The 14,010-nt window shown below is 42.9% G+C and overlaps 1 protein-coding gene across 1 annotated transcript; it reads right to left on the bottom strand.

Annotated features, from left to right (window-relative positions):
• Positions 1–1,446: 1,446 nt before the first annotated feature.
• LOC135511638 (opioid growth factor receptor-like protein 1) lies at positions 1,447–6,732 on the bottom strand. Its single transcript, XM_064933123.1, is given in 8 exon segments — positions 1,447–1,880; positions 1,883–1,953; positions 2,061–2,206; positions 2,341–2,407; positions 4,670–4,748; positions 5,009–5,087; positions 5,260–5,343; positions 6,396–6,732. Coding segments are annotated over 8 exon segments (1,143 nt in total). The 5' UTR covers positions 6,579–6,732.
• Positions 6,733–14,010: the final 7,278 nt, after the last annotated feature.

The raw sequence follows: 14,010 nt of genomic DNA, 5'->3' as shown, positions 1-14,010 counted from the left end.
GCACATCATTTCAGTACACCAATGCCAACCAACTGTATGGCTAGAGATAAGGAGAGACAGAATGAGAGAGAACAAGAAAGAAAGAGAGTTGGATTCAAGCCATCCACTCAGCCTCCTTTAATTCTCGCAATTGCGGAAGAAGTGGTAGATGAAGAGTAGGAAGAGAAAGAGAGTGTGAGAAAGAGAAATCCTAAAACAACAGATATGCACTGTATACAAAGACGAGATACTCTATTGTCTATGGGTTTATGGGTGAGGGAAAGAGTGAGTAAATCTGTCTGTATGAATAATAAGTTGTGTATAGGCTTTACTATAAATGCTTATTTGTATCTACATACACTCAACAGTTATGCATTTTCTTTTCCCAATAAAAAAAAAACAGGCAATATCACCATCCTGGATTCGGATCCAATTAAAGTCTTGCACGTCCCCAATAGATTGGTCCAGGATTCAGGACCCAAGTGCCAGGTACTGTTGTCACCCGTGACTGTGAATCATGTGAAATGTGTGCCATTCAAAAAAAGAGCTATGTCAAGCTGCCGTCAAGTTATTTGCGTGTTTATAAGAATACCGGTACACTGAAATGGTCACGTTCTGTCCTTGTGAAAGCAAATCCTACCTTTTCGCTAACACTCATCAGGTAACCACATTCATACCCGAAAACACCCTTTAACACAACCACTGGTCAGTACACACACACACATCCCTAATGGCACACAATCAACCAGTAAAAGATGAATATAAAAAGAGGCACTTCAGATAGTAGTACACAAATTGCCTAGCACACACACACACTAAAGTCTCGACACACTGATAGCTACAGTGTTAATACTTGAGCCCATATTATCAATCACATTACAGTATACCTGAAAAGCTCATATGAGCCTGTGCGTCTGACTAGCTTGGCTGCTCGGAAAGCTACAGAAGGCTTTGTGGAGGAAGATGGGATTCTGACACCCAAAGTTTCACCGTCATCGCCAGGCTCAGCAGTCAACAGAAAGATCAGCTCAGGAAGTAACAGAGCTATTTCATATAGGAAGACAGATTGTCAAAGGTGCAAGGTTCCACACAGCAGCCGCCCTTTCAAGCAGTTGTTCATATCCTATCAGATTATTTGTTTCATACTTCCAACCGATCAGGCTGCTTGTTGTATGCTAAGCCCTACATGTGATCTGCTTGGCTAGAAGGTTCTGTACAATTAGTGGATTACCAAGTGCAGTCAATCTACACAAAAGGAAGAATGACATTGTGACAAGAGAGAAAACATTGCAAGAGTAGTTTAACATTAAGGATTGTGCTGCATACTAAACTTAGCTACTACAATTTAGCTACGACATTTGAGTTCATAAAAACATGGCATTGGCCAGTATTGCTACAATAACCCCCCCAACCACCCCCCAATCCATCAAGACACACATACACCACTTCTTCCCTAAACTATTCTCCCTACAGTGGAACAGTCTCAATGTACTTGACCCTGTCCCCCCTACCCCTCTCCATCACCCCCTCCTGGAGGGTTTTGGTGGAGACGGTATAGACCTTGGTTCCCTTCCCATCTCCTCCCCCACCCCACCCTCCCACTGAGTCTTTCTTCGTAAGTGGACTACAAGCCCTATGGGGGTCTCCTCCTCTCCTCTCCCTCTCTGGGGTGGGTTCTGCCACCCTGCCTCCTGGCCCTGCCTCAGCTACTCTCCTCCTGGCCGGGGGCCCCCAGAGGAAGGTGTTGGCCGGCTGGTAGTGCTGGCGGGCGTACCGGAGCAGGCTGCGGCGGTGGGAGCGGAGGCGTATGGTGTAGACGTAATACTCTAGGGTGCTGTGCAGCATGTTGGGCAGGGTGCCCCGACACAGAGCCTCGTCCAGCAGCAGACGCACCAGGGGGCCTTGAAGGCCTCAAAGCCCAGCTCACCCAGAGACTTGAGGATGCGTGTGATCCGCAGATAGTTATGCTGGGACCTGGGGAGAGAGGGAGAGATAGGTTACTCATCACCAAACCACCTTCGCTATAGACTCAGAGAGAAATTGTGTGAGTGTGTGTAAGTACACCTGTGTTTACCACTCACTCATTGAGGTGCTGAAAGCGTTCTTGCCAGTTGGAAGCTCGGGCGACATTCCCACTTTTATCCAGGAGTTTGATCCCGTAAAAATCCAGCATGAGTGTGTACGCCAGCAGAAATCGCCTCTTGGCCTCCCGAGTGCTTTGGAATTCCTATGGGACACAGCAAAGATCAGCCGGAAGTGTAAGTAGATCCCCCAATATTCAAAATTCCTGTACAACATGATGGCATACTGACATTTTCAGATCAGTCAAACCACATGGTTAAGTCTTGTTATTGTCTTTACCTTGATCTCCTCCTGAGTGAGTTCTTGAGCATAGAAGTTGAGCCCTTGCTCCCTCAGAGGGAAAAGCCTGCAATAAAGACAGAGAGAGAAGACTGTCAAAGAGTGAGGTGAACTCTCTCCCCTTGACTTTTCTATGCAAGTCCCCCTGTCCTCTCTTGTCTGTCTTTATTCTCTTGCTCTTCCCTACTGTCCTCTTTTCCTCTATACGCGCATCTCTCTCCCACTGCTGTCTCTTATTACAGTGGCTTGCAAAAGTATTCCCCACCTTGGCATTTTTCCTATTTTGTCGCCTTCCAACCTGGAAATCAAAATGTATTTGTTGGGGGATTTGTATCATTTGCTTTACACAACATGCCTACCACTTTGAAGATGCAAAATATTTTTATTGTGAGACAAACAAGAAATAAGACAAAAAAAGAGAAAATTTGGGTGTGCATGACTATTTCCTCCCACAAAGTCAATACTATGTAGAGCCACCTTTTGCAGCAATTACAGAGGCAAGTCTCTTGGGGTATTTCTCTATAAGCTTGGCACATATAGCCATCCGGATTTTTGCACAACTGCTCTGGCTCTGTCAAATTGGATGGGTTCCGCTGGTGTAAAGCAATCTTTAAGTCATACCACAGATTCTCAATTTGATTGAGGTTTGGGCTTTGACTAGGCCATTCCAAGACATTTAAATGTTTCCCCTTAAACCACTTGAGTGTTGCTTTAGCAGTATGCTTAGGGTCATTGTCCTGCTGGAAGGTGAACCACCATCCCAGTCTCAAATCTCTGGAAAACTGAAACAGGTTTCCCTCAAGAATTTCCCGGGTATTTAGCACCATCCATCATTCCTTCAATTCTGGCCAGTTTCCCAGTCCCTGTCGATGAAAAACATCCCAGAGCATGACGCTGCCACCACCATGCTTCACAATGGGGATGATGATCTCTGGGTGATGAGAGGTGTTGGGTTTGTGCCAGATATAGCATATTTCTTGATTGCCAAAAACTCAATTTCGTCTCATCTGACCAAAGTACCTTCTTCCATATGTTTGGGACGTCTCCCACATGCCTTTTGGCGAATATCAAACACGTTTGCTTCTTTTTTCTTTAAACAATGCTGTTTTTCTGTAAAGTCCATCACTGTGGAGTGTAAGCCTTGAAGTGGTCCTATGGACAGATACTCCAATCTCCGCTGTGGAGTTTTACAGCTCATTCAGGGTTATCTTTGGTGTCTTTGTTGCCTCTCTGATTAATGCCCTCCGTGCCTGGTCTGTGAGTTTTGGTGGGCGGCCCTCTCTTGGCAGGTTTGTTGTGGTGCCATATTCTTTCAATTTTTAAATAATGGATTTAATGGTGCTCTGTGGGATGTTCAAAGTTTCGGATATTTTTTTACAACCCAACCCTGATCTGTACTTCTCCAGAACTTTGTCCCTGACCTGTTTGAAGAGCTTCTTGGTCTTCATGGTTCCACTTGCTTGGTGGTGTTGCAGACTCTGGAGCCTTTCAGAACAGGTTTAAAATAAAGTCCACCTGTGTGCAATCTAACTAATTATGTGACTTCTGGAGGTAATTGGTTGCACCAGATCTTATTTAGGAGCTTCATCGCAAAGGGGTGAATACATATGCACAAACCACTTCTCTGTTTTTAATGTTTTATACTTTTTTAAATACGTTATTTTTTTCATTCCACTTCACCAATTTGGACTATTTTGTGTATGTCCATTACATGAAATAAAAATAAAAATCAATTTAAATTACAGGTTGTAATGCAGCAAAATAGGAAAAATGCCCAGGGTGATGAATACTTTTGCAAGGCACTGTAAGTAAATTCAATGAGCAACAGCCACTCGTCTGCACACGCTCACTGCTGCTTAGACACCCACTAATTGATATTATGCTAATGAACTGCTCTGTCAGAATAGAGAGTATGAGAGAAAGTGAGAGATAATAAGGTTGGCGCTGCAGGGAGTAAGTGAGATTGGCAGGATATGTGAATCTCAGTGGTGTGACTATGTTTTTTTCTCCTGGTGTTATGTAGGTCTCTAAGTTATGTAGGTCTGTGTCAGAGAAAGCATTGGCTGTACTTTGCTGTTCTCTTTTCTGCTTTCTGCTCCTGCAACAAAGGTTGAGATAGATTTCTATGTCCAAACATACATATGTTACAGACCTGGGTTCAAATTCTATTTGAAATCATTTCAAATACTTAATCTGTGCTTGATTGGTTCTAAAACTCAAATCATATTTGAACCCAGGTCTGATACGTAGTCACAGGTGTGCATGACACACACACACACGCACACACACACTAACACACACATCCATAGTACCTCGAAGGGCCTCTTACCACTGTATGTAGGTGTGATTGTGCTCCAGTTTGTCAAAATTTCCTCTCCATTTGGTCAGGATCTCCTCAATGAAGATACCTAGAGAGGGATTCAGGTCAATCACATAAAAGATACAGGAAAACACACCTGCCCTGTTTGGGGTCAGCATAAAATGTGTGTGTGTGTGTCTGCAGGCTAGTGTTTGAACAATAGATCAGCTCTTAATCCTCTGGACTACTCTGTTCAAACATGACCCAAGGCCAATCAAAACTCTCTAAGCCATGAGCCAGTAACACTCCGCTGTGTGTCCGACGGGTATGTTGCTGTTTGTCACTGTGTGTTAGTGTGTGTGTGCTGACCGTCTGGTATTAGAGGGATCTTGTTCAGGTAGAAGCGGAGGTTGCGGTAGTCATTAGGAAGCCGGGGCGCCTTGTAGTTCTAGGGAGGGTGAGGATGAGGAGGGAGAGTCAGGAAAAATCAGGCGAGTGTGTGTGTGTGTGTGTGTGTGTGTGTGTGTGTGTGTGTGTGTGTGTGTGTGTGTGTGTGTGTGTGTGTGTGTGTGTGTGTGTGTGTGTGTGTGTGTGTGTGTGTGTGTGTGTGTGCACCGTACCGGGTAGCTGTGGCGATATTTGTAAAGATCCTTTGCAGCATAAAAACTCCTCTTCATCTTGGTGCTGGACTTAGAGTCAGAAGGCTATGACAGAAAGAGAAAAAGAGAGAGAGGAAATAAAATAGTGAATGAACACTGACTGAAGTAGATAGCAACAATGATATCAACCGCGTGACACACGAACCCATAACAGCATAGCAGATGTCTGGCTTGAGTGGGTTCGTAACTGAACTGGAATTAACTATTTTTGGTGTAGGTAGAATAATAATCTGCCAATTTCTTCTCCATGAAAGCAATTCTAACTTCATGCAGGCTTCCAATGCACTCACAGTCAAGATAACATGAAGGAAAATGCACCATATAAAAGCATATCAAGGTATTATAAAGGCAATTGACTCATTACAAACAAATATTGTTGTTTATCTCTTCTATACTTATGAACATGGATGCATCCCATCAAAGTTGTAGGGTTGTTGCCTATTGTCATTTTTCAGAAGAAAAAAAATGAGAAAAAAATAGTAAGCCTAAAGGCCTAGACCTGAAAACATCCAGGATTTGGGGAATGGGCATACTGTGTCATTTTCCCCAAATCAAACGATGGAAGATGGGCTCCCTTATTTGGCCCTATTATATTTTATGTATTAAAAAAATAGGTCACTTTTATCAGGTCACTGTCTCACTTGCGCGCAACACTAACCTACTCTCCCTCCGCGTGTTCATGCAGGACATTGAGGACACGAAACGAGAACATAAAACAAGACAGCGATGTACAACATTTTGGTTAAAACTGAACGATATTGAATTATGCGCTATAAGATTGCCACTTTTGGCAATGCATAAGACCACATCAATTGGATCCCTGGCAATGACATTGAACGTAGCGTAGACATGGCAACGACATATACGTTGAGGACATATACATTGGGACATAGGCCTCAACTAGGCTACTAGCCTACATACAATCCTGATTTTGGTTTCCCGACATTATAGTCTGGGATGTTGACATCTTCAGCGAGCCAGCTATGCAGCTGTGCCATTTCCATTTTCTAATTTAGCTCATTGCAGTCTACTCTTCTTCCTATTGTGTGTGTGTGTGGTTGCTTTTCTGTGTGCCAGTTAGTTGGTAGCCTATTTACCTTCGGGGACATGTTCGCCTGTTCGCCGCATCTCCCTGTCTCAAACCGGCTGACACACTCCGATATCCCGCTGTCCTCATCACCCGGCTGCTCGTCGCTTTCCGAGTCTGACTCCCATGTCGAGTCGCATTCCTCCACAGTTCTCGGCTCCTTGTAGCGCAAACTGCCCATCAGATTTCCCATTTACCCGCCTACACCGAGTCGCGCCGTCCTCTGTGTCCTTCCAGCCTACATATTTTGCCGTGCAGTCGGCCTGCTGCGCCACGGTTAGTGTGTGGCGTTTAAATGGCAGGATGAGGAAAATTCCCATCCAGACTTGCTAGTACATCGTGAACACACCCCTAAATGCGCGGCGCGTGCCGAGGAAAGTGGTCACAGCATCAGGACCAAAGATGACCACGTGCTCCGCGACACTGTTACAGTGGTTAACCAGTGTCACATATGAGATCCTCAATGTCAGATGGAGAACACATACGCATTCTCCCTTTCGGTCACCAGCTAGGTTTCTATTCAATTGGCGACAGATTTTCATGCTAATACTCTAGAATCCGCATTGGAAAATATGCGCATTTTCCTACCAGTGATGTGCTTACACCAACTTGACTTTTTGCGGATAAAATCAGTGCGTGACGAAATGCACACACAATGTACTTTTTCGCTTTAGTTTTCATGTGAAAATCTGCAAATCTAAAGTTCAATATGTTTCCATTGCATTTTGAACTCTACAGATAGCTTTGTCACAAAAACTTTGGCGTTAAACAACAAATGTACCAACTCTGGTCTTGGCACCTGCGCTCTAGCCAACATTTAGCAGATACAGTGGCGGTAGGCTGTGCAGGTATAGTGATGAGATTATTATGGATAAAAGCACAATATTTTTATTTGTCAAACGGCAGTCAAGCAGAATAAGAGCCTCTATATTTATTAGAAAGGTGCACCAAGATCACAGGGCACTTTCACCACCCTGTGAAGTTCATAATCAATTATTGAATCTATAGCCTAATAAACCTCATGGTTTCTGAGTCCTAGTGGGAGGAGCACACACCATATCATCTCGTGACACCAAGTTTACTTTCATATGATGCTTTTTATATCAATATTTGCGCATAAAGGCGTTTCCACCCATTTCTCGCCTAATACACTTTACCAACACAAAATGATCCCACCATGTCAAATGAACAAATTATCTGCCAGCATTTATACCATTTAACCGTAACGTCCTGTTGTCATGACTCATTTTTAGACAGTATGACTTCACTCACAAAAACTGTGGATGCCAACGTGGTTACTGACATAGTCTCCTCCATGGAGTTCATCGGAGCTGCAGCCATCGTTGTAGGAATTGGCCACCTGGGTCTGTCTATTGGTTGGTTATAACACACACACGCCTAGCACAGCCACACTATGTGCACTGTTTTTCCTAGTTATGTGGGCTAATCAACAGGCGACAATTTGCTACTCACATCGACATTTATATGAGGGCATTCCTCCTAAGGGATGAGCTTTGATGTATGGCAACACAGAGACAAACATAGTAAAGCATGACATAGCCTGCACAAGCAGTGTTGGAGTTGGAGAGGGATCCAAATCAAATGCACCATTAGTTGCTGATAGAACACAACAGAACTGGATAATAGAAATTCAACCGAACTGACATCAAATGTTATGTACAAAGGTCAACATTCAGTGAGACCGGAACCAGAATGTCATGCTAATCACAACCACATGAGAGCAGCATTTCCTATGTAATATATTATACTATAGCAACGTAGGTCTCGACTCCTTAGAAAGCCTGTTACGTCCACATACACAGTATCATATTAAATTACTTGTTGAGTTCTAATATGCAATTCTATGGTTGCAGCACTATTAATCTCCAAGTGCCATTTCCATGTAGGCTATCCAGTATCCCCCACTTCCTTTCCCTTCCCACCCTAATCTGGAAATAATGCATAGCCCATTAGTTTACTTTGTAGAAGGTCCAAACAAGCAAATAGATTGGGGTCGGAGATTCAGCAACATGGACAGCGGCAATATCGAACTCTTTCAATCCTGCAGTTAAGCACCACATGACAGTAACCACGTTTCCATACACAGTTTTTATGCGAGTAAAGTCATATTGTATTAAAAAAATACCGACAACTGAGATGGAAACAGGAAGTTTCAGTGCAATTTTATAAATGCTGACAGAGCATTTGTTTGTTAGACATGGTGGGATTTTTTTGTGTCGGTAAAATGAATTATTCTAGAAATGGCAGCGGAAACACCTTTATACAAAAACTATTGATATAATAACTATCATATGGAAGTACACTTGGAGTCAAGTGATGATATGGCGTGTGGCCCTCCCACTAAGACTCAGGAAACCATACAGTTTATTAGACTACAGTTGAAATAAATGATGATGAACTTCACAGGGTGGTGAAAGCGCACAGTGATGAGTTTGATTCGCCAATAAAATATATAGGGTCTTATTCTGGTGACATGATGATCAAAGCTTAACTGCCATTTGACAAATAACAATATTCTTGCTCTTGTCCATAATAATCTCATCAGGAAAACTTACCTACCCACACTATATATACTAGCTGTTGGCTAGAGCGCACGTGCCAAGACCAGAGTAGGCACATTTGCTATTTAACACAATCGTTTTTGTGACAAAACTATTGGTAGAGTCGAACATGCATGGAAACACATTGCACTTTTTATAATTAGATTTTTCTTCAGTACATGGAAACTTAAGCAAAAACAGCACATTTTTGTGTGCACTACATCATCACACATTCATTTTTATCTGCAACAAGCCTGGTGGAAAGATTCCCACATTTTCTTCATGTGGATTTTTTAATATTTCCATGAAAATCTGTCGCCAATTGGATGGGAACCTAGCTAGTGGAGAAAATCCATGAAATACAGAGGAGTCCTCCTTGCCAGAAAGCAAGAAGCCTGAATACATTACAGGCAAACTAACTCTATGCTCGACTGTTCAGTCATATTTGATTTCAAACATTTATCTTTGGAATAAAATAAAATAAAATAATAGGGAATACATTTGCATATTATCGAAACAGACTACACTAATGATTCCTTCAACTACACCATTAGTATAGAGAGACAGAGAGACATCTTTACAACACTATATATAGACATAATATGACATTTGAAATGTCTTAAATATTTTGGAACTTCTGTGAGTGTAATGTTTACTGTTAATTTTTATTGTTTATTTTACTTTTGTTTATTATCTACTTCACTTGCTTTGGCAATGTTAACATATGTTTCCCATGCCAATACAGCCCTTGAATTGAATTGAATTGAGAGAGACTGAGAGAGACCCAGACAGAGGGAGAAAAAAGAGGCAGAGCCAGAGCCAGAGCCAGAGAGAGAGAGTGAGAGAGATAGAGAGAGAGAGGCAGAGAGCCAGAGAGAGAGAGAGAGGCAGAGCGATAGAGAGAGAGAGGCAGAGAGACAGAGAGAGAGAGAGGCAGAGAGACAGAGAGAGAGAGAGGCAGAGAGATAGAGAGAGAGAGGCAGAGAGACAGAGAGAGAGAGAGAGGCAGAGAGACAGAGAGAGAGAGAGAGGCAGAGAGACAGAGAGAGAGAGGCAGAGAGACAGAGAGAGGGGCAGAGAGACAGAGAGAGAGAGAGAGAGAGAGGCAGAGAGACAGAGAGAGAGAGGCAGAGAGACAGAGAGAGGGGCAGAGAGACAGAGAGAGAAAGAGAGAGGCAAAGAGACAGAGAGAGGGGCAGAGAGACAGAGAGAGAGAGAGAGAGAGAGAGAGAGAGAGGCAGAGAGACAGAGAGAGAGAGAGGGGCAGAGAGACAGAGAGAGAGAGAGAAAAGAGGCAGAGCCAGAGCCAGAGAGAGAGAGGCAGAGAGAGAGAGAGAGGCAGAGAGACAGAGAGAGGGGCAGAGAGACAGAGAGAGAGAGAAAAAAGAGGCAGAGCCAGAGCCAGAGAAAGAGAGAGAGAGGCAGAGAGACAGAGAGAGGGGCAGAGAGACACAGAGAGAGAGAGAGGCAGAGAGACAGAGAGAGGGGCAGAGAGACAGAGAGAGAGAGAGAGGCAGAGAGACAGAGAGAGAGAGAGAGAGGCAGAGAGACAGAGAGAGGGGCAGAGAGACAGAGAGAGAGAGAGAAAAAAGAGGCAGAGCCAGAGCCAGAGAAAGAGAGAGAGAGGCAGAGAGAGAGAGAGAGAGAGAGAGAGAGGGGGGCAGAGGGGCAGAGAGACAGAGAGACAGAGAGAGAGAGAAAAAAGAGGCAGAGCCAGAGCCAGAGAAAGAGAGAGAGAGGCAGAGAGACAGAGAGAGGGGCAGATAGACAGAGAGAGGGGCAGAGAGACAGAGAGAGGGGCAGAGAGACAGAGAGAGAGACAGAGAGAGAGAGGCAGAGAGACAGAGAGAGGGGCAGAGAGACAGAGAGAGGGGCAGAGAGAGAAAGAGGGGCAGAGAGACAGAGAGAGGGGCAGAGAGACAGAGAGAGAGAGGCAGAGACAGAGAGGGGCAGAGAGACAGAGAGAGGGCAAGAGAGACAGAGAGGGCCAGAGAGAGAGGGGCAGAGAGAGAGAGAGGGGCAGAGAGAGAGAGGAGCAGAGAGAGACAGATGCTTTTTATTTATCTTATTTAACCTTTATTTTGGCAACATGTTGAAGATTGTTCCACAAATAAGGTGAAAAAAACTAAAAGCTGATGTACCTAACTCGGTAGAGACTAAAGGAATTTCCAGAGTTAGCCATCCCTGAGTCCCGGTGTGGTAACCCATATATCTAAAGGTTAGTAATGATGTTAGGTACAGTGGGACTTTTTGTAAAAGGGCTTTATAAATTAAAACATAACAATGTATCAGCCTACCAACCAACTTTCAGAAGGCGGTGCGAAAAAGTGCTAAAACTGTCTCCCGTAATAAAGTGCATAGTGCTATGATAAACTGCATCTAACAGATTTTAATGAAGTAGAAACTGTGTTAATATAGATGATGCTGACTATCTAGCTATTTCACATCCGTTACACTCACCCCTCTTTTGACCTCCTCCTTTTCCGCAGCAACCAGTGATCCGGGTCAACAGCATCAATGTAACAGTATAACGTTAAACTGTCCCCTCGCCCATAACCAGGTGCGAACCAGGGACCCTCTGCACACATCAACAGTCACCTACGAAGCATCGTTACCCATCGCTCCACAAAAGCCGCAGCCCTTACAGAGCAAGGGGAACCACTACTTCGATTGGTTTCCCAGTGAAACGATTGAAACGCTATTTAGCCAGTAAAGACTAGCTAACGAGCTAGCTATTTCACATCCGTTACACTAGGACCGATAGGAACGTCGACTGAATAATCTGCTTTATACTATTTATCGAGAGGCAGGACCTATTTATATAGAAGAAGCCAATTTTTATTCTCAGCTTCTTAATAACTAACTCGTCAATATGCTTTGTAAAAGACTGCTTTTCATCTAGCCCGATACTTGTAAGCATATGGACACCATCCAAAATACATACACTTACAGTGCCTTGCAAAAGTTTTCATCCCCTTTGGCGTTTTTCCTATTTTGTTGCATTACAACCTGTAATTTAAATTGATTTTTATTTGGATTTAATGTAATGGACATACACAAAATAGTTGAAATTGGTGAAGTGAAATGAAAAAATGTACTTATTTCAAAAATTAAAAAATTAAAAAACGGAAAAGTGGTGCGGGCATATGTATTCACCCCCGTTGCTAGAAAGCCCCTAAATAAGATCTGGTGCAACCAATCACCTTCAGAAGTCACATAATTTGTTAAATAAAGTCTGCCTGGTTGCAATCTAAGTGTCAAATGATCTCAGTATTTACAGTTGAAGTCAGAAGTTTACATACACTTAGGTTGGAGTCGTTAAAACTAGTTTTTCAACCACTCCACAAATTTCTTGTTTATAAACTAAAGTTTTGGCAAGTCAGTTAGGACATCTACTTTGTGCATGACACAAGTCATTTTTCCAACAATTGTTTACAGACAGATTATTTCAATTATAAATCACAATTTTTAGTGGGTCAGAAGCTTACACTTACACTAAGTTGACTGTGCCTTTAATAAACAGCTTGGAAAATTCCATAAAATGATATCATGGCTTTAGAAGCTTCTGATAGGCTACTTGACATCATTTGAGTCAATTGGAGGTGTACCTGCGGATGTATTTTAAGTTCTACCTTCAAACTCGGTGCCTCTGTGCTTGATATCATGGGAAAATCAAAGTAAATTAGCCAAGAACTTATAAAAAAAATTGTAGACCTCCACAAGTCTGGTTCATTCTTAGGAACAATTTCCAAATGCCTGAAGTTACCACGTTCATCTGTACAAATAATAGTAAGCAAGTATAAACACCATGGGACCACACAGTCATCATACCGCTCAGGAAGGAGATGCGTTCTGTCTCCTAGAGGAGAAAGTACTTTGGTGCGAAAAGTGCAAATAAATCCCAGAACAACAGCAAATGACCTTGTGAAGATGCTGGAGGAAACACAAACAAATGTATCTAAATCCACAGTAAAACGAGTCCTATATCGACATAACCTGAAAGGCCATTCAGCAAGGAAGAAGCTACAGCTCCAAAAGCGCCATAAAAAAGCCAGACTACGATTTGCAACTGCACATGGGGACAAAGATCATACTTTTTAAAGAAATCTCCTCTGGTCTGATGAAACAAAAATAGAACTTTTTGGCCATAATGGCCATCGGTGTGTTTGGAGGAAGAAGGGGGATGCTTGCAAGCTGAAGAACACCATCCCAACCGTGAAGCACGGAGGTTGGCAGCATAATGTTGTGGTGGTGCTTTGCTGCAGGAGGGACTGGTGCACTTCACAAAATAGTTGGCATCATGAGGATGGAAAATTATGTGGATATATTGAAGCAACATCTCAAAACATCAGTCAGGAAGTTAAAGCTTGGTTGCAAATGGGTCTTCCAAATGGACAAAGCAAGCATACTTCCAAAGTTGTGGCAAAATGGCTTAAGGACAAGAAAGTCAAGGTATTGGAGTGGCCATCACAAAGCCCTGACCTCATTCCTATAGAACTGAAAAAGCGTGTGCGAGCAAGGAGGCCTACAAAACTCTGTCAGGGGGAATGGGCCAAAATTCACCCAACTCATTGTGGGAAGCTTGTGGAAGGCTACCCGAAATTTTTGACCCAAGTTAAACAATTTAAAGGCAATGCTACCAAATACTAATTGAGCATATGTAAACTTCTGACTCACTGGGAATGTGAAGAAAGAAATAAAAGCTGAAATAAATCATTCTCTTCTTCTATTATTCTGACATTTCACATTCTTAAAATAATGTGGTGATCCTAACTGACCTAAGACACTGCATTTTTACTAGGATTAAATGTCAGTAATTGTGAAAAACTGAGTTTAAATGTATTTAGCTAATGGTGTATGTAAACTTCTGACTTCAACTGTACACCTGTTCTGAAATCCCCAGAGTCTGCAACACCACCAAGCAAGCGGGATATTTTTTTTATTTGACCTTTGTTTAACCAGGTAGCCAAGTTGAGAACAAGTTCTCATTTACAACTGCGACCTGGCCAAGATAAAGCAAATCAGTTTGACACATATAACAACACAGAGTTACACATGGAGTAA

This window comes from Oncorhynchus masou, chromosome 24 (assembly GCF_036934945.1).
Source record: "Oncorhynchus masou masou isolate Uvic2021 chromosome 24, UVic_Omas_1.1, whole genome shotgun sequence".
Taxonomy (NCBI): domain Eukaryota; kingdom Metazoa; phylum Chordata; class Actinopteri; order Salmoniformes; family Salmonidae; genus Oncorhynchus; species Oncorhynchus masou.
The sequence above is the reverse complement of the archived record's forward strand: the minus strand, read 5'-3'. Positions and strand labels throughout refer to the sequence as shown.